Here is a 23,003-nt window from a genome sequence, read left to right as displayed (position 1 = left end):
GCGTGATAAAGTGAGACCCTGCCTAGAAGGAGAAGAAGAATGAGAAGGAGAAGGAGAAGAAGAAGAAGACAGAAAGAAAGGGAGAAAAAGAAATAAAGAAAGAAAGAAAGAAAGAAAGAAAAAAGACATAGAAAGGTTTTGGATTCAGTTTACAAGCATCCATCATGCCCTGTACTTCAGCCTGTGTGACAGAGTAAGACCCTGTCTTGAAGAAGAAGAAGACGAAGAAGGAAGAGGAGGAGGAGGAGGAAAGAAAGAAAGAAAGAAGAAAGAAAGAAAGAAAAGACATAGAAAGCTTTTGGATTCAGTTCACAAGCATCCATTGTGCCCTGCAGTGACAAGGGAACTGACTTGCATTAGATGACCCCCTCCCAGGTACACGTGGCCCCAGTGCTACCTCCTAGCCCCCCAGGGCCTCAGATCTTCACATCTGTGTCTGGGTCTGGCTTTGCTCCCAAACTAGACAATATGGGCAGAAAATGAGCTGCAATACTGGTGGGTTAATTCATTTTTGTATGTGCGTGTGTTCAGGCAAAGAGCAACTCAAAGACCATTCAATTAAACATCCTTACCCACTTAAAGGTAACTGAGATGTGGACACAGGAAAGGACTGGTCCAGGGTTTTATCTATTTATTATGAATTTCTTGGACACAGATGTTTATTGGGTGTCTTCCATATGCAAGTATTGTGCTTGGCACTGGGAAGACAAGGGTGGAAGTGGAGAATGACAACAGGGCCTGTCCTCATGGAACTTACATGCAGGGCAAATTGGGTGCACCCAGAGGGGGCCTAGAACCCAGCCTATGACCTCCACCCCTGACCGGGTCAGGTCTCTGTCCCCTTTGTCCCTCTGAGAGGCACGAGATGAACTGACTCTTAAAGATAACCAGGCTTATGGACAAGTGGATATGAGGGGGAAGGGCATCCCAGGTGGAGGGGACCTCTGGGCAATGGCACTGCAATCAGACCACGTGGGCTGAGTTTGGGGAGCAGGAAGGTCATCTGGTGTAACTGGATACCTGGTAGCTAATTAGAGAGGTCGCAGAGAACCTGCTCATGCTCTCTAGAAAGCGGTGGCTGAAGGTCTGTGAGAGGGAGGCCCCTGAAGACTGTCTCCGCGGGGGTGGGAGTGATCAGAACCTGGGTGGAGAGAAAGGAACCCCCGGGACTACAAGTGAGGCTTAGGGGCCTCACTTCAAGAAGACCACAGGCCCGGCGATGACTCAGGAGTTTAGGCTGCAGCTTCAGGACGCAAATCAGCACACCTCTGCCCCCAAATCTGCTGGACTACGGGAGAGTCTATGGGACAGGCCCGGGGCAGGATCCTGCCCCACCTATACCACCCAATCTCTCAGACTTCGGATCCTCTGGGCCCCAGTTTTGCAGTATGCGTGTATGTGTGCGTGCGGCCACGCGCTCGCTAGGAGCGTGTGGTTCGAGACCCCAAATCTTCCCATACGCAGGCCCCCGGGAGTCTACAGGATGGCGGCTGAGGCGGGAGGACATTTTCAGCACCGGACGACGGACAGCACCCGCGCGGAGAAGAGGAGTGGGAGGCGGGAGGGGTCAGCATCCTGGGGCTTGCTTGGCAGCTCTGTCACTGATAGGTCCGGCCTCCCACCACCACCTCCGGGGCTGCCGGGGCTCCGTTCCAAGATTGGGTGAAGTGTAGGTGACGGGGGAGGAAAACAAGCCCAGAGAGGAAGAAACAGGCGCCCCGAAGGGCAGGGCTTGGTTGGAACTCGACCGCCCCATTCCCTCCTGGAGTACGTCCCACCAAGGAAGCTTTGTTCCTGACTCCGGCTGCAGGTTACCTCTCGACTCCCTGGTGTAGTCGTGGCAGGGTGCGTCAAGTGCCTCACCGCGCAGGCGCGCAAATAATTCTCGCCCACCTTCTTCCTTAACTCTTCTATTGGCTGTTCCCACCGTGAACTGGCAAGCCCGTGATCCAATCCCAGGCACCGCAAGTCGCTCCGCCTGTCCCTCACCCGGATGTTGCCTTCTGCCGAATCCGCTCAGGCCAGAGCTCGTCAGTGGCCAATTGGGAGAGGGGAGGGGCGAGCCGGCGCCGCCGAAGAGCCAATGGCAGGCGCGGGGGATGACGCCACGGACATGGTGGCCGAGACCGGTGGGGTGGGGGACGTGTCGCGCGGCCGGGTGGCCTCGGTCGGTACCCTGGGCGCGGAGCAGCTGCCTCATTAGTATTCGTACCCACGAGGCGGCGCAGCGGGCCCTCGGGGAGAGCGAGCGTCGCGGCCATGGCTTATCACTCGGGCTACGGAGCCCACGGTGCGTGGGGCGCGGGCGGGGCGCGGCGCGGCCGGCGGGGGGAGAGTCGGCGGCGCGGCCCGCTCACCCCGAGGGAGATAGCGACTGGGACCGCTGCCCAGGGCGGGGGTGTCACTCGGGTTCCTGCCCCTCGTAACACTCCAACACGTCCCGGACTTCGCCCTCTCGGCCCAGTCCTGGGAATCCCTTGCCGGAGTCGGGCAAAAACGGGGTCCGCCTCCTCCTCCAGAAACTCCTTTGACTGTTGTGAACCTGATGAGGTCCCTGATCACTGTCCAGGGCCTCCAGGTAGCCAGCTGTCGCCTCTCCCAGCTTTGTTCACGGAAGGATGCCCTCCCAGTTATTTTCACCTAGCAAACTTCTACTCACTGTGGCTCAGTTCAGAGGTCACTTCCAGTGAGAGGCCTTCAGAAACCCCAAGTGGGCAACCAGTTCTAGGCGCTGCCTCAGCTCTTTCTTTGCCTACATTTAGCAACGGATTTCTCGCAAAGGATCCCTCATCACAGTTTTTTCTCAGTTAGCTCCCCCTCACCCAGCTTGGGGTCCCCTCACTGATCGGTGCCTCCAGGACCCGTGCAGGGCTGTCCAGCCAGGGAAGGGGCGGTGGTTTGGGCTCATGCTTGGTATTTCTGTCATCTACTCTGATACCTCCAAACCCACAGGCTCCAAGCACAGGGCCCGGGCAGCCCCGGATCCCCCTCCCCTCTTCGATGACACAAGCGGTGGTTATTCCAGCCAGCCCGGGGGATACCCAGCCACAGGAGCAGACGTGGCCTTCAGTGTCAACCACTTGCTTGGGGACCCAGTGGCTAATGTGGCTATGGCCTATGGCAGCTCCATCGCATCCCATGGGAAGGACATGGTGCACAAGGAGGTGTGGCCTGCCCCCGGGGCACGGGTGGCAGAATTTTTGGCTAGGGCTGGGGCATCATGGGATTCCACCCGATTCCTCACAGTGCCCTCAGGGATGGAGCACACAGAGGGGCACCCTGAGGCCTGGGGTGCGGCTTGCCCACAGCTTCCTCTCTCCCCTCCCAGCTGCACCGTTTTGTGTCTGTGAGCAAACTCAAGTATTTTTTTGCTGTGGACACAGCCTACGTGGCCAAGAAGCTAGGGCTGCTGGTCTTCCCCTACACACACCAGGTGAGCTTCCTACCAAGGGAGCTGGTGGGCCTTCCTCATTCTGCCCGAGTCTGGCCCCCAGACCTCAACCTCCTTCTCTCCTCTTTTCTCTTCTTCCCCTCCTGATGTGGCCGCTGCTGCCACTGCCACTGCCAGAACTGGGAAGTGCAGTACAGTCGTGATGCTCCTCTGCCCCCCCGGCAAGACCTCAACGCCCCTGACCTCTATATCCCCAGTGAGTCTCCAACCTGGGCTGGGGAACGTGGTGGGGTGGGGTCGGGGGGGACTTGTGCCTTGAGGGATGAATGGGAGGAGAAGCTCAGCTACTGAGTCAGCATCTGTTCTTGGTGCTTTGTGTATGTGTGGCAGTTGCAAGACACCAGGCAGGCAGTGCAGGGTGACCAGTAAGGAGCTTCCTGAATGTGCCTTCAGTGTCCCCAGGACACCCTTTTGAGACCTTCCTGTCTCTTGATTTGGACTATATCCCTCCCCAGCCTGGAGCTCTGGGTTTAGACCTGGCTTTGCAGACTCCAGCTATGGGATTTCAGGCTGGTTATTTGTACTTTTCAGTAAAACAGGACTAATGTAGTCCCTACCCCAAAGGACTGTTGGAGAGATTCAGCAAGGTGATGTTTGCTCAGCACCTCACCTGGCACACAGGAAGGACGTAGGAAACATTAACTCTTATCATCGTTATTGCTTGTCCTCCAAGGCGTGCTCTGTTATCCCTTCTTCCAAGAAGCCTTTCCTGACCCCCTGAGCAAGTGGTGGCTCCCTTCTGGGTTCCCACAACTGCCTGTCCACATGGCATTTTTCAGGCTGCCCACACATACAGCTGACTCTTCTCTGTCCTGTTGGCTGCACAGGGCCAGGCCCATCGTGGACACCCAGGGTGAGTGAGTGTGCAGGGACCAGCCCGCAGATGAGCTTACAGTGAGGGCAGCCAGTGGGACTGAGGGCAGGCAGCCAGCCTAGGTGTGCTGGGCAGCACAGGGGCTTCCATCCTTTATCCCATGTGCCCATCGTAGCCACCGTGTAAGGCTGGAACTGGCATCCCCATTTTACATGTTGAAGCCAAGCCTCAGAGGAGCTTCAGTATCGTTGAGGCCTCAGAGTTGACAGGTGGTACAGCTGATTTCCTGACTCCAGAACTCCAGACACTCCCCGCTGGTGGTCATGTCAGTGCTTTTTTTTTCTTCTTCTTTTGAGACAGGGTCTCACTCTGTCACCCAGTCTGGAGTACAGTGGTGTGATCTTGGCTCACTGCAGCCTCTGCCTCTCAGGCTCAGGTGGTGATCCTCCTGCCTCAGTCTCCTGAGCAGCTGGGACTGCAGGCTACAGGCGCCTGCCACCAGGCCCAGCTAATTTTTGTATTTTTAGTAGAGACAGGGTTTTGCCATGTTGCCCAGGCTGGTCTTGAACTCCTGGGCTCAAGTGAGCTGCCTGCCTTGGCCTCCCAAAGTGCTGGGATTACAGGCATGAGCTACTGCGCCCAGCCAATTCTAGTGCTTTAAGCGGGGCAGAAGACAGAGTTAAAACTGCTGCTAATGCCCGGCTCCCACTGGCTCTGAGCTTTTATGAATACTGCCCAAAGTTAAACTTGGAGTTCCCTGCATTGTTGGGCAGCCAGAGCCCTAGCCAGTGCTGAGACTTAGAATTGCTGACTGCGGTGAGGTCATCTCCATGACCCCAGACTCAGGACAGCATGGGTGTCCACTGAACCTGGCTTCTGGTCTTGGCAGAAACCAGTTTGGTCCCTGTATAGGCGGAACAATGGCCTTGGCCCATGATACAGTTTCTGAGATGCAGCAGAACACTGATGAGCTTCCCAGCACAGGGACAGGAAAGGTGGCTTGTGGTTCTGGAAGAAGGGTCAGGTGGCATTTACACAGTGGGAGAGGGCTGATCGGAGACAGGCATTCCAGGCAGGGCATTTGGAAGCAGAATGTGGAGGTCAGGCCATGCTGGGCTATTCAGAGAAGGAAGTATGGGACGTGTCGGTGAACCCGAATGCCTAGTAAGGCAGCTCTGATGGAGGAAGCCAAGCTGATGGCATCTCTCTGGCACTTGGCAGCGATGGCCTTCATTACTTACGTGCTCCTGGCTGGGATGGCACTGGGCATTCAGAAAAGGTCAGTGCCAAGCCCCTCCCTTACCCTCCCCTCCCTGTGAGCTCTTCTCCCAACCTCCCTAGGGCATATGTGGTGGTCCCCAGCTCACCCTCTGTTGCCCCAGTCTCTCTTCCTCACCCCCGCCTCAGGATGCCTGGCTCTGAGCCACCCCTGCTTTGGCGCAGGTTCTCCCCGGAGGTGCTGGGCCTGTGTGCAAGCACAGCGCTGGTGTGGGTGGTGATGGAGGTGCTGGCCCTGCTCCTGGGCCTCTACCTGGCCACCGTGCGCAGTGACCTGAGCACCTTTCACCTGCTGGCCTACAGTGGCTACAAATACGTGGGGTGAGCACTTGTGGGCCAGGGGGAGGTGGCCTTGGATCTGGGCCTGCATAGCTGTAGCCTCGAACTGTGACCCTGGACATGTCTCGGCCCCTAGTGACCTCTAGCACTGCTCTGTTAAGAGGGAGCAGCTGTCTCCAGCAGTCTCCTGAGGATCTGCGTGCCATGCAGAGGTTGGGGAGGTGTTGAGAGTCACTCTGCGAGTCTTGGGGAGAGAAGGGGGTCTCAGATCCAGGTCCTGGGGCTGAGTCCTGGGCCTTCCATACCCCTTTGGGGTCTGGGTCCCTGTGGGGACAGATTGAGAGTAAAAGGCGCTGTGGGAGGTGGGGTCTAGCTGGGCTCTGGGCGTTGGGGGTAGGGCCAATCTCAGGCCTAGACCCCTGGGAGTCACCAACCCTTTCCTCCTCCCACCCCCAGAATGATCCTCAGTGTGCTCACGGGGCTGCTGTTCGGCAGCGATGGCTACTACGTGGCGCTGGCCTGGACCTCATCGGCGCTCATGTACTTCATTGTGAGTCTGGTGCACCCCCCCATTCCCCTGCCTTCACTTGAGGGCAAACCTCCCCCTCCTGGCCAGGCTTCAGTTCTCCTTTCTTCCAGGTGCGCTCTTTGCGGACAGCAGCCCTGGGCCCCGACAGCATGGGGGGCCCCGTCCCCCGGCAGCGTCTCCAGCTCTACCTGACTCTGGGAGCTGCAGCCTTCCAGCCCCTCATCATATACTGGCTGACTTTCCACCTGGTCCGGTGACCCCCTGGCCCCAGATGGCACTGAGTTTTTCATTCATTGAAGATTTGATTTCCTTGACTTTGTCTGACCCTTGTTCCTGGGGCCTGATGGGGAGCTACAGATACCTCTGCGCCTCTGCATTGCCCAGGGGACCAGGCTTGGGGCCGTCTAGGAAGAAGGTGGACCCAGGGAGGGCTTCATGACTTTGATGACCTTGATACTGCCTTGTAAGGGTTTCAGCAGCCTCAGCTGGGAAAGAGAAGATGGAAGGAGGCTGCTGAGGGGACCTGGAAGGCGTCTGATCCCTCTGGGGGGCTCCAGCAGGGTCTGTGGGCTAGTGGGGTGAGACAAGCCAGGCTGGGGATTCAGCTTAGGGCTGCCCCCTATACAGTCCCTGTAATCGGCCCCCATCTCCTCTTCAAGCTTTCCAGGAGCAGAACCGGGGCCCACATATTTGCAGTAGTTTATTCATATTTTGTCACAAATGGCCGGGGAGGGGGTGCCGGACTCCTCCAGGCGACATAGAAAATAGGTCCAAGAGACAAGGTGGGCTGAGGTTGGGGCAGATGGAGACAGGGCTGGAGAAAGAGCCTGGGGGAGAGGGGAGGGCAGACTAGGGGTGGGGCTGCCCCCCTGCTGAGCCTGCTCGTTCTGGTGCGGGTACCCCCCCACCTGCAGGGGGAGCCTCAGGGTGGGGGTGGAGGGGGATGGCCCAGAATTTCCAGGGTCAAGCTCTGCCCCTTGGCAGGGCCCAAGTTTCCCCCGAAATGGACAAGGCCGGAGGTCCTGCCCCTTCCAGGAATGACTGCCATGCCCACAGGCTGGCAGAGGAGCCCCTGCCCCTGTTTAGAGCTCTGCCCAGCCGCTCTAGTCCAAGGGGGAGGGCTCTGAAGGTGGGGGGGGGGTTCCCCGCAGCAGCAGTTTGGGGGTTGGAGAGGCTGGGGGCACCAGTGCCCCCTCCCTCCCCAGGGCTGAGGCCTCTGCGGCCAAGGGGCAGGGCTGGGGGTGCACAGGCGTCCGGTCCGTTCTGGGCTCGCTCCCTGGCCGGCTTCCCCCTTAGAAACTCACCAACGTATAAACCATACTGTGGGAAGATGAGCCAGTGAGCCTAGCCCTGCACACACACAGCCACCCAGATGCCCACCTGGTCACACCCTGGGCTGCCCTCAGTCCTCAAGGGCAAAAGGCAGGAACTTGGGATTGGAAGCGTGATGCTGGGACATCCCTTCCCTGAGTTCTGACTGCTGTGGGCAAGGCCTCACCTGTACAGGTAATAGAAGAAGGAGAGCAGGTAGAAGGCAAGTTTGCACCAGGACTCCTTCTGGCAGTAGTTGAGAATGTCAGCATTCATGATGGAGACCGCATCATACATGACCTCAGAGCCATCTGCAGGACGGTGGAAGTACCTGGGGCAGACAGGGGCCTGAGTGTCTGCCATCAGGACTCCCACCCCCATCCTGCCCCTGTTCCCCATCTCAGCCTCCCCAAGGCAGCTGCTACCCTCACCTCCAGAGGTGGTAGAAGAGGAGGGGGATGTTGAGGCCCAGGGTCACCCACTCTGCTGCACACAGAAACATCAGACAGAAGAGGCCGTGGATGGAGTATTCTGGGACCACCAGCTGGGGGAGTGAGGGTGAGAGGTCAGCGGCCTGATGCTATGACAGACCAGCCTTCAAGGGGACAGAGAGGAGCTGGGGTTTGGGAGGTGCCCACCCACCGTGACCTCTGGGGATTAAAAGGCCTCTGGCTTCCCACTCCCTCCCAAGTAGAGTGGATCAAACAGGCCCAAAGCAGGGGAAGGCCTGGTTCTGGGCCACAGACAGTGGGGGCAGCGCTGGGCTAGGAGCCTCCTGCCTCCAGCCCTGACACTGACCTTCCTCAGGAGGCAGCAGATGCGTTCGATGTTTTTTAAACGCTCGCGCTGTTGGGGGAAGGAAAAGGCCGCGATGGGGAGGCGGAGAAGCAGGTACTGGAGCAGCTCCCACCGCTCCACATGTGGCCGCCAGGGGGCGCCAGAGCGATCTCTGCGGCACTGTCGGCACGGCCCGGAAGCAGCCGCGCCGTCCCCATGGCGACCGTCACCATGGAAGGGCCTTCACCCGCGTCTCCATGGCAACGGCCCAGAGCCTGGCAACCACCGCCCCGCCAAGAGGAACTCAGCCCTGAGCCCGCGCCAGGTGTTTGCTGGGGGCGGAGACAGAGAGGAAGGGGGCATGGCCGTAGGCCCACCACCCCACCCCCGTCTTCCTGTCTCCCACCCCCAGCCCACGACAGATGGAAAGACAGACGGACGGACACACCTCGGCACAGCACATGTATCACTTACTGCCCGCGCAGGGTTCCCCTGGTCGATGGGGTTCTTGAAGTCTGTCCGCAGCTCATCAAAGGCTATGATCTGGGGGAGGGGCGTGTGCCCGTCAGGGTTGGGGCAGCAGCTTATGGCCTCCCCCTAAGTCCTTCTGTGGGATAGTTTACTGAAGAGGACCAGCCAGGTGGAGCTTGTTGCAAAGGTGGAGAAACCGAGGTCCAGGGAGGGGCAGGGCCTGGTCCAAGGTCATTACAACAGTCCAGAAGGGAACCCTAGCGTCGGGATGCCCAGTTCAGGCCCATGTCCACTACACCCCCTTCCAAAACATCCCAAGACATGGCTTCGTGTCTGCCCTGCCAAGTCTCAGGCCCTGTGCTGAGCACTGGGGCTCCAGAGGCCTGGGATGCAGCCCCTGCCCAGGAGGAACCCAGGCCCAGAGGGATGATCACTCTGCCTTCCAGGTGATCAGGGTTTGGGGTACAGGGAGGACCTGGAGTGGGCGCTTAACCCTGTGTGGGGGGTGAGGGAGTTCAGGCTCGACTCGGAGTAGGTGTTGGTGAGCAAATGGGGGAAATGCAGTCCAAGCAGTAGAAGGTGCAATGGCAGAGGGGTGAAAGGTCAGGAGACATTCAGGAGGCTGCGGGTTTCATGGGGCTGGCGTGACAGCGCAGCAAGCAGGAAGAAAAGAGAGAGTGGTGGAAGAGGAGCTGGAGAATTCAGCAGAGCCAGACATGGGCACCCTGTGAGGTCAGACCAGGAGTTTGGACTTACTTTAACACAAAAATTTTGGGGGGAGGCATTGAAGAGTACACAGCAGCAGAGTGGGGTGGTCAGGTCCATGTCTTAGGATTGGTCCATGTCTCAGGATTGGTGGGGCAGGAAATCCGAGCTCACTGACAGTCACAGCTGAGATCTAAGTGGTGCTTCTCCTGGCCGGTATGTGGATTCACTCATTTAATTCTTACAACCTTATGACTTAGGTACTAGTTTTATTTTCATGTCTGTTTTGCAGATGAGGAAGCTGAGGCAGGTTAAGTGACTTGTCCAGGGCCACACGGCTGGTTAGTGGATTCTAACCCAGTGTGACTCCAGAGTTAAAATTCCTAACCACTGTGTCATACTCAGGCCAGACCAGCAAGGGGACGGTTTGGAGGGTTAGGGGCAGGGCTGATGGTGGTCTGAGTGAGGAGAGTTGTAGTAGAGACGGAAGGCGTGCATGGGATTCTACAGCTCTTTAGGAGCCAGACTCCAGAGGGTTCAAATGGCCGAGAAGTGAAGGCAGAAGTCTAAGCTGGCTTCAGGTGTTGGGGTGTCTGGCAGACGGCAGTGTCCTCACGGGTGGAAACTCTCCAGGGGAGCAAGTGTTTGAGGGGATGATGGGATGGGAAGGAGCTGACAGGTGACTTGGGGGACATGGGCTGGCAGAGGAGCCTGCTGGGGTCCCCTCCTGTCGGCTCCAACCCTAGGATGAGGCAGCAGGCCCACCACCCCCAGGCATCCCAGGCCCCAGACGGCTCAGAGAGAAAGAACATGGGCTTCCTGGAGGGAGCTGAGGCCATCTGGATCACCCCCCCTCCCCGCCCAGCTCCCCATTGACTCTGGGCAGCGCCGCTTGGCACGCACAGCAACAGGGTCCACAGGGAGCAGAAGGGTGCCGTCTGTACCCCAGAGCTGGCACCACCAGCAGGCGGCGGGCGTCGCGCCTCCCACCCCCCAGGCTGCCTGGCGCTGACTCAGCCCCCCGGAACAAACAATCCCCCATGGTGACAGCTGACACGCGTCACTCACCGCCAGGGTTGCCTAGGAACCACTGGGGCCTGGGCTGAGGGTCTGGAGTGGGATCTGGGGTCCCGCCCTGTTAAGAGTCTAGTTCTTAGCAGCTGAGGACTGAGGACCACGCCTCCTATCCCCTACCACCCAGCAGGCCGCACTAGGCACTCTGATGTGCACAGGTCCACTTTGCCGGCGAGGAACCAGACTTGGGACAAATGACTTGCTAAGATTGTCCAGCTAAATGGCTGAGTGGACAGAGTACCTCACATAGGTGCTCAATCAATATCTGTTGAATGAACAAAGACATTTCTTCAAAGCTTGGGCCTTTCCTCCCAGCCTGGGCACTCCACAAGGGCAAAGTCTGGGTTTTATTCATCCTTGACCCCCTCAAAGCCACCCAGAGCCTGATCTTTGGGAAGCATCAATGCAGGCGTGGTGGATAAACTGCTGAGAATCCCCTGAGGACAGGGACCCCACAGGGGCTGTGGGAAGGCCCTGGGTGGGGAAGGCCCCAAAAAGGGGCTTCTTGAATTCCAGGAGCCCTTCTCCCAGGAGCTGGTCAGCTCTGCATTCCCTAGCCTGTGGCCCCCAGCTCCCTCCAGTCCTTAGAACCCTAGCCCTCCTGCCCCTACCCCACAGAAAGAAAAATAGAGTAACTCGGGGTGCGGGGGAGAGGGGGAAAGACAAAGCAACCAAGACCCAGAGAGAGAGCAGAGCCAGGCCAAGGAGTGACAGGGCTGGAGCTGGGGTGTGTGCTGAGGTGCCTTTGGGGGCTCACTCTTCACACAGTAGGGGTTCAGTCAGTCTATGGATTCCCGATGTCAAAGAGCAAGGTGGCAGGGGATGGCAAAGGGAGCGCAGGGGGAACCATGGAGCAGGCGGCAGGTCCCAGGAAGAGAAAGGAGAGAGGAAGTGGGGAGCCCGGGAAAGAAGCAGGTGAGGCACCGGGAGGAAGGAGGGAAGGGCTATGGGAAATGGGATTGAGGGAGGGATAAGAGGACCCCTGAAAGGGAATGACAATCAGGGAGGTGTGCGCGGGAGGTGTGAGCAGAGGATGCTGAGCTGAGCCAGCCAGGGCCGAGCTGGGCAGGCTGTTACAGAAACAGGCACGGGGTTTGGGTGGGGGTGGGGACGGAGGGCAGTAAAGTGGGGCCAGGGGCCCCCAACAACCAGCTGGAGGCTGATTGATAGTTCTGTAGTGAGGGGACGGGAGCCAGGCAGAGGAGGCCCTGGAGGAGAGGGGCGGGAGGGGAGGAGGAGGGAGCCTGGGGGAAGCAATGGGTCGGATGCAGGATGAGGAATGGACATTTTGAAGAATCAGGTGTGAGGCTAGGCCAGGGCGAGGGACAGACCAAGGGGTATGTGAGAGAGAAAGGGGAAGGGGGACAGGAAGAGGAGGGAAGCTGGAAAATGGAGAGGAAACCTGGGGGGCTGGGAAGCCCCCAACAGGAGGAGTAGGGAAACCCAAGGTGAGCCGGTGGTGGGGGCTAGGTCTCTGGGGGCTGATGAGAGCCAACTGCTGCTTGGTCAGGGAGGGGGCTGGGAAGGCAAAGGGTTAATGGACTCTGAGATCTGTGGGTCCTGTAAACAGATGCAGTTGCCATAGCAACCAGCTCCATCACTCTGGCTGGAAAAACCCACAAAGGGTGGGGGGCAGCAGACAGACAAACTGCCGGATGGACTAATGGAGGCGGCTGGATGGTGGTCGGGGGGGACATAGAAGATAAAGGAACAAAAATGCCAGAATTCCACCCCCCACCTCACGGGCTGCATGGGAGCAGAGGACGAGGGCAGAGGAGGGGGTCAGAGACCGACTGACATACACACAGACAGGCGGGGGCGGCGGAGGAAGGGGGGCCCCGGGAAGAAAGCCGACCACGGGGGGTGTTAATGGGGGCGAAGCCGACAAGCCGACGGCTGGGGGATAGCAAGTTTCCCCTGGGCTCTGAGACCACCCGCCCTGGGTCCCTCCAGCTCCGCGTGGCCCCTGCCCCCCACCCCGCCCCCAGCCCCAGCCCGGCCTTACGTGCCAGATGACAAAGAAGATGAGGGAGGCGCACAGCACCAGGGTGAGCATGTAGCAGAACGCGGCGAAGGTGAACGCCATGGCCCCCGCGCCGGGCGGCGGCCCGGGGGGCGCCAGCGCGGGGCCCGGGCGCAAGGGGACGCCCCCCGGCCCGCGCTTAGGGCCGGCCGGGCATGTCCCGTGGGGCTCGGGGGACGTGGGTGATGCGGCCGGGACCGGGACCGCGGGGCCGTGGGGGGCGCGGGGCGCGGGCCGGTGGGCTCGGGGGGCGCGTCCGTTGCCGGCTGCCCGGGCCCCGATCGCTCATCCTGCGATCCCTCGCCCGCGGCTCCCTCGCTCTCCAGCCCGCGAAGCCGGCGGGGCGGAGCCGGGGGCGGGGCCGCCGCGCGAGCGGCCTCGGGCGGGGCTGGGTCTCCGCGGGCCGCTCGTCTGCCCGCCCGGCTCGGGCGCCACCCCCAGCCCCGACAAGCCCGCGGCCGTTCACCCTCCGGACAGCGTAGACGCGGCCGCCCCCGGCACCCCGCACCCCTCGGCACTCCAGCCACCGGCACAGCCGCACTCGGCCCCCTCGGGCGGGCGCTCAGGGCAAAGGCTGAAGTGCGAGGCACTTGTCACTGTCGGAGACGGCAGAAGCACCTGGCTGGGACACACAATGACGCCAGGACAGGGGCTGAATGGGGGCAGTGGGGTTTTGGGGGGCGCTGAAGGAGGTTGGGCCAGGTGCAGTGGGGGCCCTCTCAGCGGCTGCGCGACCCCACACCTCTGCCGTGCGCCCCGCGGGAGTTGGCTGCGGCACGCCAGGTATGAGCTGATGGCCGCCTGCCTCTTTCCCTGACAGAACGGTGCTGGGCCCTTGGGGACAGACCACAGAAGCACAAGCAGCTTTCCTGGCCCCAGGAAACGGGGTCAAGGGCTTTTGCCAGCAGCCTTAGGTCACAGAAACCAAGCCAGGACCCCCGTGCACCCCACCTAGCCCAGGGTTCCAGTTCCATCCCCCCACCCCAAGGCTGGGCTTAGACCACAGACCACACTTGGCCACCACAACTTCCTTGCAAAAACCCTCAGCTCACCCGAGGGCCAATGGAAATTTATTAATTTTTTTGTCCTTTTCCATCTTTCCCCAAGTGGCTTTTCCTTGCAAAATGCCTGACATGACACCAGAGGGGAACCTGGGAGCGGGGGGCACCCCAAGGGGGCAGCCCAGGGACTTAAATACAAGCTGGAGGGCAGGGCACAGGTGGGACAGGCAAGAGACAGCACGAGGGACATGGCTTCTCAGGGAGACCAAAGACTTGCTTTCTTGCAGGAAGCAGCTGTGCCAGAGGGCAGGGGACTAGGATCCTGGGTGCAGAGTGGGTGAGCAGAGAGGCCCCCAATCCTGGATGGAACCCACATTCCCCAGAGAAGTAGCGGCAGGGGATGAGGGCCTTCCCTGGTGGGCTCCAGAGACAGAGTGGGGAGTGAGCCAGATGTGCTACCTTGGGGAAAGGGAGGAGGTGCTAGCAGAGTGAGGGTTAAGGCTGGTGCCCAGCCTCTGGCACGGTGGGCCTTCCGCCTCTGCCTGACATGGGGACAAAGGGGCACGGTGGGCAGGCAGCACATGGGTCTGTCTCTGGCAGGGCAGAAGGCGGCAGGAGCAGACTCCCTCCAGGCTCAAGACACAGGCCCAGCACTGCTACCCGCCCACCCGCCCTAGATATACTCAGATCCCACCGCAGCTGGACGGCTCGAGCTGGGAGTGTGGGAGGGGAGAGGAGGCAGTGGGGAGAGGAAAGGGTGCGCTGCTGGGCCCCTGTGGCCTCCATGCCTGTCCTGAGGTCCAGCCCAGGGCCCTGGATCCCAGGGCCTGGATCCCCTGGCCACATTCCTGGCCCTGGGCACTGACTGCAGCCAGGGCAGTAGAGGCCGGGGAGACCCTCAGTTCTTGGGCAGGACAGCAGGAAGAAGGAGAGAACCCAGTGCAGCATACATGGGGGTGGGAGGGAGACCGACAGAAGAGCCCTCGTTCCAAAGAAAGGTGTGTAGGGGGGCATCTTGGAAAGTCACCTAGAGGCAACAGCAGAGCAGGCCTCCGCCCTGCCTGGCCACAGGTCCTGAGTGTCCTCCGTTAGGGACCCTGACAGAACCGGGGCTCAGGGCAGCAGGCAGATGGGCCAGAGGGAGATGGGGAGCCCAGGACACCCCAAAGCCACAGACTCAAATGCCCCAGGAGAGGGAGAGGGAGGTACCTCCTGCCCCCTCCAGGGACATCATCTGGAGAAGGTGCCCCCTCCTGTCCCACTCCATGTGCCCCTCCTAGCAACAGCCACCGCCAGCCGGCTTTACAGGGGTGCTGTCGATCTTGAGATTGGGCCGCTCGCCCCCAGAGGCTGCTCCAGGCCCCATCCGCTTTTTGATTTCAGCAGCCATGGTCATGAACGCCTGCTCGACATTGGTGGCATTCTTGGCGCTCGTCTCCAAGAAGGGGATGCCCAGAGAGTCTGCAAACTCCTGACAAGGGAGAGGAGAGAAGAGGAGGGGAGAGAAGAGGAGGGGAGAACAGGTGAGGGGCAGCAGGCCCCAGCGCCCCGACCCCGGGCAGACCGGCCCGTCGGCTACCTTGGCTGTGGTGTTGTCCACCACCTTCTTGGTGGTGAGGTCGCTCTTGTTGCCCACCAGGAGCTTATTGACGTTCTCGCTGGCATAGCGGTCAATCTCCTGCAGCCACTGCTTCACGTTGGCGTAGGATTCCTAAAGGGGGCCAGGGGGCAAAGTTATTTTGCTCCCAACTGTCACCCCTACCCCAGGCCTGGAGAAGAACTTCTCTGAGGGGAACAGTACAGCTCCGGGCCCCTTGAGTCCTGGGCTCAGCGATGCAGAGATGCAGAGGAAGCCCTCTGCTCCAGGCTGAACCTTCCTCCCTGCCCTCTTCCATCCGAGACCCAGAACAGCCCCAGCAGCCTGCCAGCTGCCCCAACACCTCAACAGCTGCCCCAACTTGGGCCTGCCAGCTCTGCTCCTTGCAGCTGTCTCTCTCCCTGAGACACTTGCAGGCCCTAACCACATGTGAGAAGCAAAGAGAGAGCGGACAGGAGATAGGAACAGAGAGTAACGGGTCCCCAAGAGCCACCGTTCCCACCGTGGCCTGAAAATCCCTTTAAGGTTTGAAGCCTTGGAGCACAGGAGTTCGAGGGTCCTCTCAGAGGTGGCCCTGGCCTGTGGGGAGACAGGAATCCTGGGAACAGCCTAAAATTCATCCTACTTTTGGCACCAACAGCCTCATTACTCGGCTTCAGACTCTCCCAGCACTTGCGCCCCTACCCCACACACAAAGGACAGGACTTTCAAGGAAGTGCTCAAGCTAGGGCCACTTATCCTCCTTAGGAGCCAGAAGCCTGGTCATATCACACTGGCTCAAACTTAGACCTCTTGCCATGTTCCAAGTTGGGTCCTGTGCTAAGTGCTGGGGACAAAGGGGGAAATCATACTTGGGCCCTGCCCTAACACATTCACGGGACAGTAGATGAATAGACCAGGCCACACACAAGGGCAAAACAGGTTAGAAGGCAGGGGCTGGGGAGCCCCCAGACCACCTCTGCTTGAGGTGGGAGCAACAGTGGACCTAAACTTGCAGGTGGGAACTGGCCTTGTGCAGGAGAGGTGCCAGCTGGGGAGCCAGCATGTGCCAGGTCACTGAACGGGAGGGGCATGGTGTGTCTGGGGAATGGGAGGAAATGGAATGTTGCTGGGATGCAGACACTCAACAGGGAGGGGGGACAGGGAGGGGGAATGGGGGAGGGGGGAGGAGAAAGGCAAGAGGGGAGAGGGGGAAGAGGGGAGGAAAGAGGGGGGATTGGGGAGAGGCCAGAGCACAGACTGTCTTAGCATGGCTAAGTCTTGGACTTAGACCAGGAGCCAGTGGGCGTTTCTTAGGCCAGAAGCAACAGGGTCACACCTATGCTAGTCCTGACAGGAGGCAGAGCCCAGATCAGAATAGCAAGATAGAGACCAACTGGGAATGGCTGGAATAACCCAGGGAAGAGAACGTGCACTGAGCCAGGGAACCACACAGGATTTAGTCAGACCACTGCTGCTGAAGGCCTGGCTCAGCCATTTACTGTGTGACCCCAGGTATGTTACCTGACCACTCTGAGCCTCAGTTTCCTCATTTCTATAAACAGTACCTCCTAGAAGGGCTGATTGTGAGCCATGAAGAGAATGAACGCAGGCTTGTCTCATAACAAGTGCTTAATTGGCAAGAGCTGCTATTATCCTCATCACTGCTATTATGAGGGGACAGATTTCAGAAAGATGACGGGGAGAGAATAGAGGGGACTCGAGACTGACTGGATGGGGGAGGGAAGAGTTTCCTGGTCAGGCTGACAAGGATTGTGTCACAAAGATGGGGATGCAGCTGGGGCATGGTGGTGTGTGTCTATAGTCCCAGTGACTTAGGAGACTGAAGCAGGAGGATCCCTTAAGCCCAGGAGGTTGAGGTTACAATGAGCTATGATCACACCACTGCACTGCAGTCTGGGTGACAGAGTGAGACCCCATGTCTTAAAATAAATAAAAATATTAAAAATGGGGATAGAGGCGCTGGTTTGGGGAGAGATAGTGAGGCCAGCGCTGGACATCTGAATTCTGCAGAGGCTGCTTGAGGGTGGGAAAGGGTGTGCTCAAAAGCCAAGAGCCCTCCAAAACTGGCTTTGCCCTTCCTGTGAGACCGGTGGCAAGTTACTTAACACCTCTCCAAGCAAGTTTCCTCATCTAGAAAACACAGACCTCACCATTTAGTTTACTAGAGAAGATCATGAAGATCAGGATTAATACAGACACAAAGTGCCAGTGTAGACATGGACAGAGGAGGGAAGCCACAGCCACGGCTGTTAGATGCAGGAATCAGAACACAAGGCAGAAGAAGCAAACCACAGAGTGGCCGCAGCCATGCACAAGAGTAAGGAGGAGAGTCCAGGGCAGTGGGGAAGCACCAAACACAGGGTGATGGGAGGCAGCACTGGACAGACCAGCAAATAGACACTGACAATAGAGAATCGAGTACTGCAGGAGACTGAGGAGCGGGGGATGGTCCACTTTTCAAGGAGAGAGAAGAGAACAGTGTCCAAAGCCATGAGAGGTCAATGTGCTGAAATAAGATCACTGGATATATGGCAGTCAGGTGGGCCCTGGTAACTTGTCTGGGTGGTATGTAGCTTCCCCACAGCTCATCCAGAGCTGGGGACATCATGAGTCCCTGGTGAGCTAAAGAGCCCGGCTGCTCCTCAGACAGGGACTCTTCCCGGCCCACGGCTGATTTAAGCTTCTCCTTATCTTCAGGGATTGGCCCTGTTAAGCAACAACATTTGGTAGAAAAAACAAAGCAGGTGGAATGAGCCATCCAGGCTTTCTGCCTCTGCCACCGGACTAGCTGAAGGACCCTCGGCAAGTCACCTCACCATCCTGAGCCCAGCTCCTTACCTGTGCGATGGGAACACAGACCTCTTCTGAGCATCAGAGGCAATCTGAGGGCTGGGCCAGGTTCTGTAAACTATAAGGTTTCATGGAACCACTTCCAGCCCTTGCTACCACCACTGCTAGTCACATGGGACTAACGCTGCTGCTGGAGGCAGAGCTTCTGGATCTCTGCTCACATTGGGTCCAGAGCTCAAGCTTCCCTGCTTCTTTGTCTAAGGCCCTCTAATTGTCCCCCTGCACTGTGTCTTCACACAGGAAGCCACAGGCCCAGCATAGCAGCCAACCGCCTGACTAAACTCCCACAACACAAAGGTGCCCAGAAGGTCTACAATAAGGTGGCAAGTTTGGCTTGGTGGGGAAGGAAGGTGTGAGGCCTTGTCCTGCCAGAACCTGCAGCAGGGCCTTCAGAGGATCCATTTCTGTGGCTGTTTCCCTCCTTGTGAAATGAGTCCAAGTACAGTCACCTATTTTTTTTCTTTTTCCTAGTTAGTTCCTGCAAGCAGACAAATAGTGTCCTTTCCAGGAAGCATCAGGAAAGAGAGGATGGAAGGAGGAAAAAGAAGAGTCAAAGACCTAAGGCTAAGGAGGCCAAGCTGAGGATGGCTAGTCCAGGAGTACCTGGTCAGTGACGTCATACACCACGATGATGCCATGAGCCCCCCGGTAGTAGCTGGAAGTGATGGTCCGGAACCGTTCCTGGCCCGCTGTGTCCCACTAGGAGACAGTAGGCAGAGGAGCAGGTCAGCTGAGGTCCAGAGTCCCAGAGTCCCTTCCCTCCCAAGGTGGATACCTCTGTACTGGGGATTTTGGGAAGAGCGACACTCACGATCTGAAGTTTGATAGTTTTGCCATCCAGCTCGATGGTTCGGATCTTGAAGTCCACCCCGATGGTGCTGATGTAGCTCTCTGTGTACGTGTCATCCTGAAAGTTCAGGGGCCAATGAAATCATGGGAGTTAATGAGGTGAGGCCCACTTGGAGAGCCTCCCTCCAGTTCCCTGCCCCAGCTGGGTCTCCGAACCACCAAGCCCCAATTCCCAGCACTCAGCTGGCCAGCCCTGTCTTGTTCAGGGCAGATGTACTGGTGGCAGGTCTTACATCTTCACCCCTGGTTCCCAGATCTTGCAACTACTGTGCTCTGTGTTGTCCCTTCTCCCCCCAGCTGCCAGTCAGGACCCCAGGTGGATGGTATGGGAGGCTTCTTACTCACAGCAAACCGCAGGAGCAGGCATGACTTGCCCACGCCTGAGTCGCCAATCAAAAGCAGCTTAAACAGGTAGTCACTGGAGAGAGAAGATGGGAAGGCGTGAAGGGAGGCAGGGAGCCCACCTACCATCATCCTGGAGTCACAATTACAGGATTCCCCCACCCCATGAGGCATCCCTTGGTTTATTTTTATTTTTTTTTTAGCAATAAGGTCTCACTCTGTCACCCAGGCTACAGTGCACTGAAGTGATCACGGCTCATTGCAGCCTCTACCTTGCGGGCTCAAAGTGATCTTCCCACCTCAGCTTCCTGCGTAGCTGGGACTTCAGGTGTCCACCACCACCACCACTTCTAGCTAACCTTTTTTTTTTTTTTTTGAGACTGAGTTTTGCTCTTGTTGCCCAGGCTGGAGTGCAATGGCGCGATCTTGGCTCACTGCAACCTCTGTCTGCCAGGTTCAAGCAATTCTCCTGCCTCGGCCTCCCGAGTAGCTGGGATTACAGGCACCTGCCACCATGCTTGTCTAAGTTTTGTATTTTTAGTAGAGACAGGGTTTCACCATGTTGGCCAGGCTGGTCTCGAACTCCTGACCTCAGGTGATCCACCTGCCTTGGCCTCCCAAAGTGCTGGGATTACAGGTGTGAGCCACCACACCCGGCCCCTGGCTAATCTTTTCATTTTTTGTAGAGATGGGGTCTCACTATGTTGCCCAGGCTGGTCTCAAACTCCCGGGTTCAATTGATTCACCTGCCTTGGCCTCTGAAAGTGCTGGGATTACAGGGGTGAGCCACTGCGCCTGGCCATCCCTTGGTTTAGAATACTATGGTGCTCACCAGATCTTCCCAACAGTCCCGGTCAGGGAGGGCTGATGCCTCCCTCCACAAACAGCTAGCCCAAAGGGCTCTCAGCTTGCTGAGTCTAAATTCTCACTTTATGGAGAAAGAAATCAAGACACAGAGAGGCACGTGACCTGCCAAGGCGACAGAGCTGGGTATCCTACCCTGATTTCTGAGACTTCATGGTTTGGTCCAGTAGGAGCTATTTAGGGAATCTCCAGTACATGCCCTGCGTGTGCCTAGCTTGGCAGAGGAGGCCCCAGAAGTAGAAGCCAGGGCCCAGCCTAGAACCTATTAAGTTGAAAACCCACGTAGAGAGACTGATGGCTGGGTGCTGTGGCGTGTGCCTGTGGTTCCAGCTACTGGGGAGGCTGAAGCAGGAGGAGGATCCTTGGAGCCTAGGAGTGTATGACCAGCCTGGGTGATGCAGCACAACCTCGTCTCTCTTTTCTTTTGTTTTTTCTAGACAGAGTCTCGCTCTCTCACCAGGCTGGAGTGCAGTGGCATCATCTCGGCTCACTGCAACGTCCGACTCCCTGGTTCAAGTGATTCTCCGGTCTCACCCTCCAGAGTGGCTGGGATTACAGGCACACGCCACCATGACTGGCTAATTTTTGTATTTTTAGTGGAGACGGGATTTCACCATGTTGGCCAGGATGGTCTCGATCTCCTGACCTCGTGATCCACCCACCTCGGCCTCCCAAAGTCCTGGGATTACAGGCGTGAGCCACTGCACCCGGCTAACCCCATCTCTTTGGAGACAACAACAACAACAACAACAAAAACCTGTTATGAAGTCACCAGGAAGAGGTGGTCAAGTTGCAGTGAAAATTGCACTTAAGGCTGGGTGCAGTGACTGACACCTGTAATCCCAACACTTTGGAAGCCCGAGGCACGAGGATCATTTAAGCCCAGGAGTTTGAGATCAGGCTGGGAAACATATCGAGACCCTGTCTTTACAAAAAATTAAAAAATGTGCCAGGTGTGGTGGTGTGCCTCTGTATTCCCAGCTACTCAGGAGGACAAGGCAGGAGGACTGCTTCAGCCCAAGAGTTGGAGACTGCAGTGAGCCATCGTCACGCCACTGCACTCCAGCCTGGGTGACAGAGAGAGACCCTGTCTCAAAAAAAAAAAAAAAAAAAAAAAGGCAAAAGGTAATCACATTTAATATTATTAAGTTCCAACCTGTGGACGGACCCTGTGTGAAGTACTTTAAATGCATCATCTCATTTAATCTTCACAACAGTTCAATGAAGTCAGTTTTGTCATTGTCAACTAATGAGGAAACCAGAGGCCAGAGAAGGGAAGTGACTTGCCCTAACTTACACAGTTTATCGCTTTAAGACTCAAACCAGGTTTGTCAGACTCCAAAGTCCCTTCGAGAGCCTGCTGGTTCCCTTCTCTGTTCCCCTCCCAATCCAGCTCAGAGCTTCACCCTTCCCCAAGGAAATCTGAGACCTGGATGTGGAGGAGAAAAAGGAAGTGGCAGAAGAGGAAGAAGATAACTGATACTTGGGGAAAACTATTAGTCCTGGGCATGAGATGTGGGCCACCTACCCGCAGGGGGAGTGACCAAGAGTGAGGAGAGTTTGAGGACCAGAGAATCCCACAGGAAGGGGGAGAGCAAATTCCATATTCATCTAAACTTCACAGGCAGTGTGACAGCCAAGGGAAGGGGTGTGACGGTGGCGTTGGGGGCCTGAGCAAAAGCGAGGAGAGGGCGGGAAAGGACGGACAGCCGGGAGCGACAGGACAGCGCGACCCAGGCAAAGGGTAGGAGGCAGCCCCGGAAGAGAGGACCTGCGGGAGACGCGACCCAAGCGGCGCTTCGGGGCCTCCCGCGTAGTTGGCTAGCTTCTGGGCCGGCCCCTGGAGCCGGGCTTCAGAAGAAAGAGAAGGGTAGAGGGATTCACTGCCCGACCTCAGGGGCCCAAGCCTGAACCCGAGACCAGAAACTATCAAGACGGGCTCCAAAACTCCGGGACAGTTGTCAAGCAGCAGGTGGGGAAACTGAGGCCTGAAGTGACCGGGACTGCGGGGTCATCTGACCGATAAGGCCTGGTAGGACCGATGTCTCGAGCTCCAAGAGCTGCCCCTGGGGGTCGCCACGTCTGGGCCCCGGGTGCGAGGGCTCGGGGTTTTGAGCCGGGGTCCTGGGGCCCCTGGGGGGAGGGGCAGAACCCGGATGTGGGGGGGGGTCAGCGGAAGAGGGACCCGGATGTGGGGGCGCCGCACAGTCCTGACCCGGGCCAGACAACCCCGGTAAGCGTACAGCCCTGTATTCGGGATCGAGGCTGCGCTGGACGGCGCGGGCGGGGCTCACTCACTATTCGGGGTTCATGGCGGCGGCGGCGGCCCGCTCGGTCGCTCCCAGTCGACTCTGCTCCGCCTCCCGTTCCAAGATGGTGGCCGCTCCGCCCCAGAGGCCCCGCCCGCGACGCGCAGGCGCAAACGTCCTCTTCTCAGGCCTCGCCGCGCTGATTCTCGGAACTTGTAGTCTAAGACGTTCTCCAACTCAGCCCCGCTGCGCAGGCGTAGTCGGGGAGCCCGCGCCTCCGCGCCCACTCCCATCACTGCTGGCGCATTGCCTTCTGGGGCTTGTAGTTTGCACGCCGGACGCACTCAGGCTTGAGGACAGTGCTGGAAAGCCTGACCGCGACTCGGTGTTTAGAAAGCTCAATTTAGGGCTGGGCTTGGCACGTTTCACATCTGTCTGACGGAGGTAGTCATCCTTGCCCTCCCAATACCCACGTTGTGAACATTAAATGAGAATGTGTGTTCTAGTAAGACTAATAAAAGTACATTTGTCCAGGG

At 58.2% G+C, this 23,003-nt stretch overlaps 3 protein-coding genes across 8 annotated transcripts; 1 reads left to right on the top strand and 2 right to left on the bottom strand.

The window, feature by feature from the left end:
* Positions 1-2,061: 2,061 nt before the first annotated feature.
* YIF1A (Yip1 interacting factor homolog A, membrane trafficking protein) lies at positions 2,062-6,665 on the top strand. Of its 3 annotated transcripts, XM_003828663.5 has the most exons (8): positions 2,062-2,290; positions 2,953-3,164; positions 3,329-3,433; positions 3,569-3,647; positions 5,487-5,544; positions 5,709-5,864; positions 6,279-6,372; positions 6,462-6,665. In XM_003828663.5, the coding sequence occupies exons 1-8, from the start codon at positions 2,260-2,262 to the stop codon at positions 6,606-6,608; spliced, it is 882 nt and encodes a 293-aa protein (XP_003828711.3). In that variant the 5' UTR covers positions 2,062-2,259; the 3' UTR covers positions 6,609-6,665. The 3 variants fall into 3 exon arrangements, with proteins under 3 accessions (XP_003828711.3, XP_008952355.3, XP_063464668.1); XM_008954107.4 differs by lacking the exon at positions 5,709-5,864 and having other exon boundaries at positions 2,101-2,290; XM_063608598.1 differs by having other exon boundaries at positions 2,101-2,290; positions 6,279-6,665.
* A 373-nt stretch (positions 6,666-7,038) lies between these two features.
* Positions 7,039-13,058, bottom strand: CNIH2 (cornichon family AMPA receptor auxiliary protein 2). 2 transcript variants are annotated; one of them, XM_034933069.4, is made up of 6 exons: positions 12,695-13,058; positions 8,914-8,982; positions 8,461-8,508; positions 8,094-8,206; positions 7,850-7,993; positions 7,039-7,671 (listed from the first exon to the last, which is right to left on the bottom strand). In XM_034933069.4, exons 1-6 carry the CDS (start codon positions 12,773-12,775, stop codon positions 7,644-7,646), a joined length of 483 nt encoding a protein of 160 aa, XP_034788960.1. In that variant the 5' UTR covers positions 12,776-13,058; the 3' UTR covers positions 7,039-7,643. The 2 variants fall into 2 exon arrangements, with proteins under 2 accessions (XP_034788960.1, XP_034788961.1); XM_034933070.3 differs by lacking the exon at positions 12,695-13,058 and adding an exon at positions 9,667-9,820.
* Positions 13,059-13,739: 681 nt separating this feature from the next.
* RAB1B (RAB1B, member RAS oncogene family) lies at positions 13,740-22,693 on the bottom strand. Of its 3 annotated transcripts, XM_003828664.5 has the most exons (6): positions 22,517-22,693; positions 19,358-19,430; positions 18,975-19,070; positions 18,767-18,862; positions 15,293-15,424; positions 13,740-15,184 (listed from the first exon to the last, which is right to left on the bottom strand). In XM_003828664.5, the coding sequence occupies exons 1-6, from the start codon at positions 22,528-22,530 to the stop codon at positions 14,990-14,992; spliced, it is 606 nt and encodes a 201-aa protein (XP_003828712.1). In that variant the 5' UTR covers positions 22,531-22,693; the 3' UTR covers positions 13,740-14,989. The 3 variants fall into 3 exon arrangements, with proteins under 3 accessions (XP_003828712.1, XP_063464670.1, XP_063464672.1); XM_063608600.1 differs by having other exon boundaries at positions 13,740-15,424; positions 22,517-22,672; XM_063608602.1 differs by lacking the exon at positions 18,767-18,862 and having other exon boundaries at positions 22,517-22,671.
* Positions 22,694-23,003: the final 310 nt, after the last annotated feature.

This window comes from Pan paniscus, chromosome 9 (genome assembly GCF_029289425.2).
Source record: "Pan paniscus chromosome 9, NHGRI_mPanPan1-v2.0_pri, whole genome shotgun sequence".
Lineage (NCBI taxonomy): Eukaryota > Metazoa > Chordata > Mammalia > Primates > Hominidae > Pan > Pan paniscus.
The sequence above is the reverse complement of the archived record's forward strand: the minus strand, read 5'-3'. Positions and strand labels throughout refer to the sequence as shown.

Coding starts and splice junctions, on each gene's coding strand:
- CNIH2 (XM_034933069.4), bottom strand. CDS start 12,775: ATGGCGTTCACCTTCGCCGCGTTCTGCTACATGCTCACCCTGGTGCTG. Junction 8,207..8,460: donor TCTGCTGCCTCCTGAGGAAG/GTCAGTGTCAGG, acceptor TCACTCCCCCAG/CTGGTGGTCCCAGAATACTC. Junction 7,994..8,093: donor CTCTTCTACCACCTCTGGAG/GTGAGGGTAGCA, acceptor TGTCTGCCCCAG/GTACTTCCACCGTCCTGCAG.
- YIF1A (XM_063608598.1), top strand. CDS start 2,260: ATGGCTTATCACTCGGGCTACGGAGCCCACG. Junction 2,291..2,952: donor CTCGGGCTACGGAGCCCACG/GTGCGTGGGGCG, acceptor CCAAACCCACAG/GCTCCAAGCACAGGGCCCGG. Junction 5,865..6,278: donor AGTGGCTACAAATACGTGGG/GTGAGCACTTGT, acceptor TCCCACCCCCAG/AATGATCCTCAGTGTGCTCA.
- RAB1B (XM_063608600.1), bottom strand. Junction 19,071..19,357: donor GCCTGCTCCTGCGGTTTGCT/GTGAGTAAGAAG, acceptor CTGAACTTTCAG/GATGACACGTACACAGAGAG. Junction 15,425..18,766: donor TGTATGACGTCACTGACCAG/GTACTCCTGGAC, acceptor GGCCCCCTTTAG/GAATCCTACGCCAACGTGAA.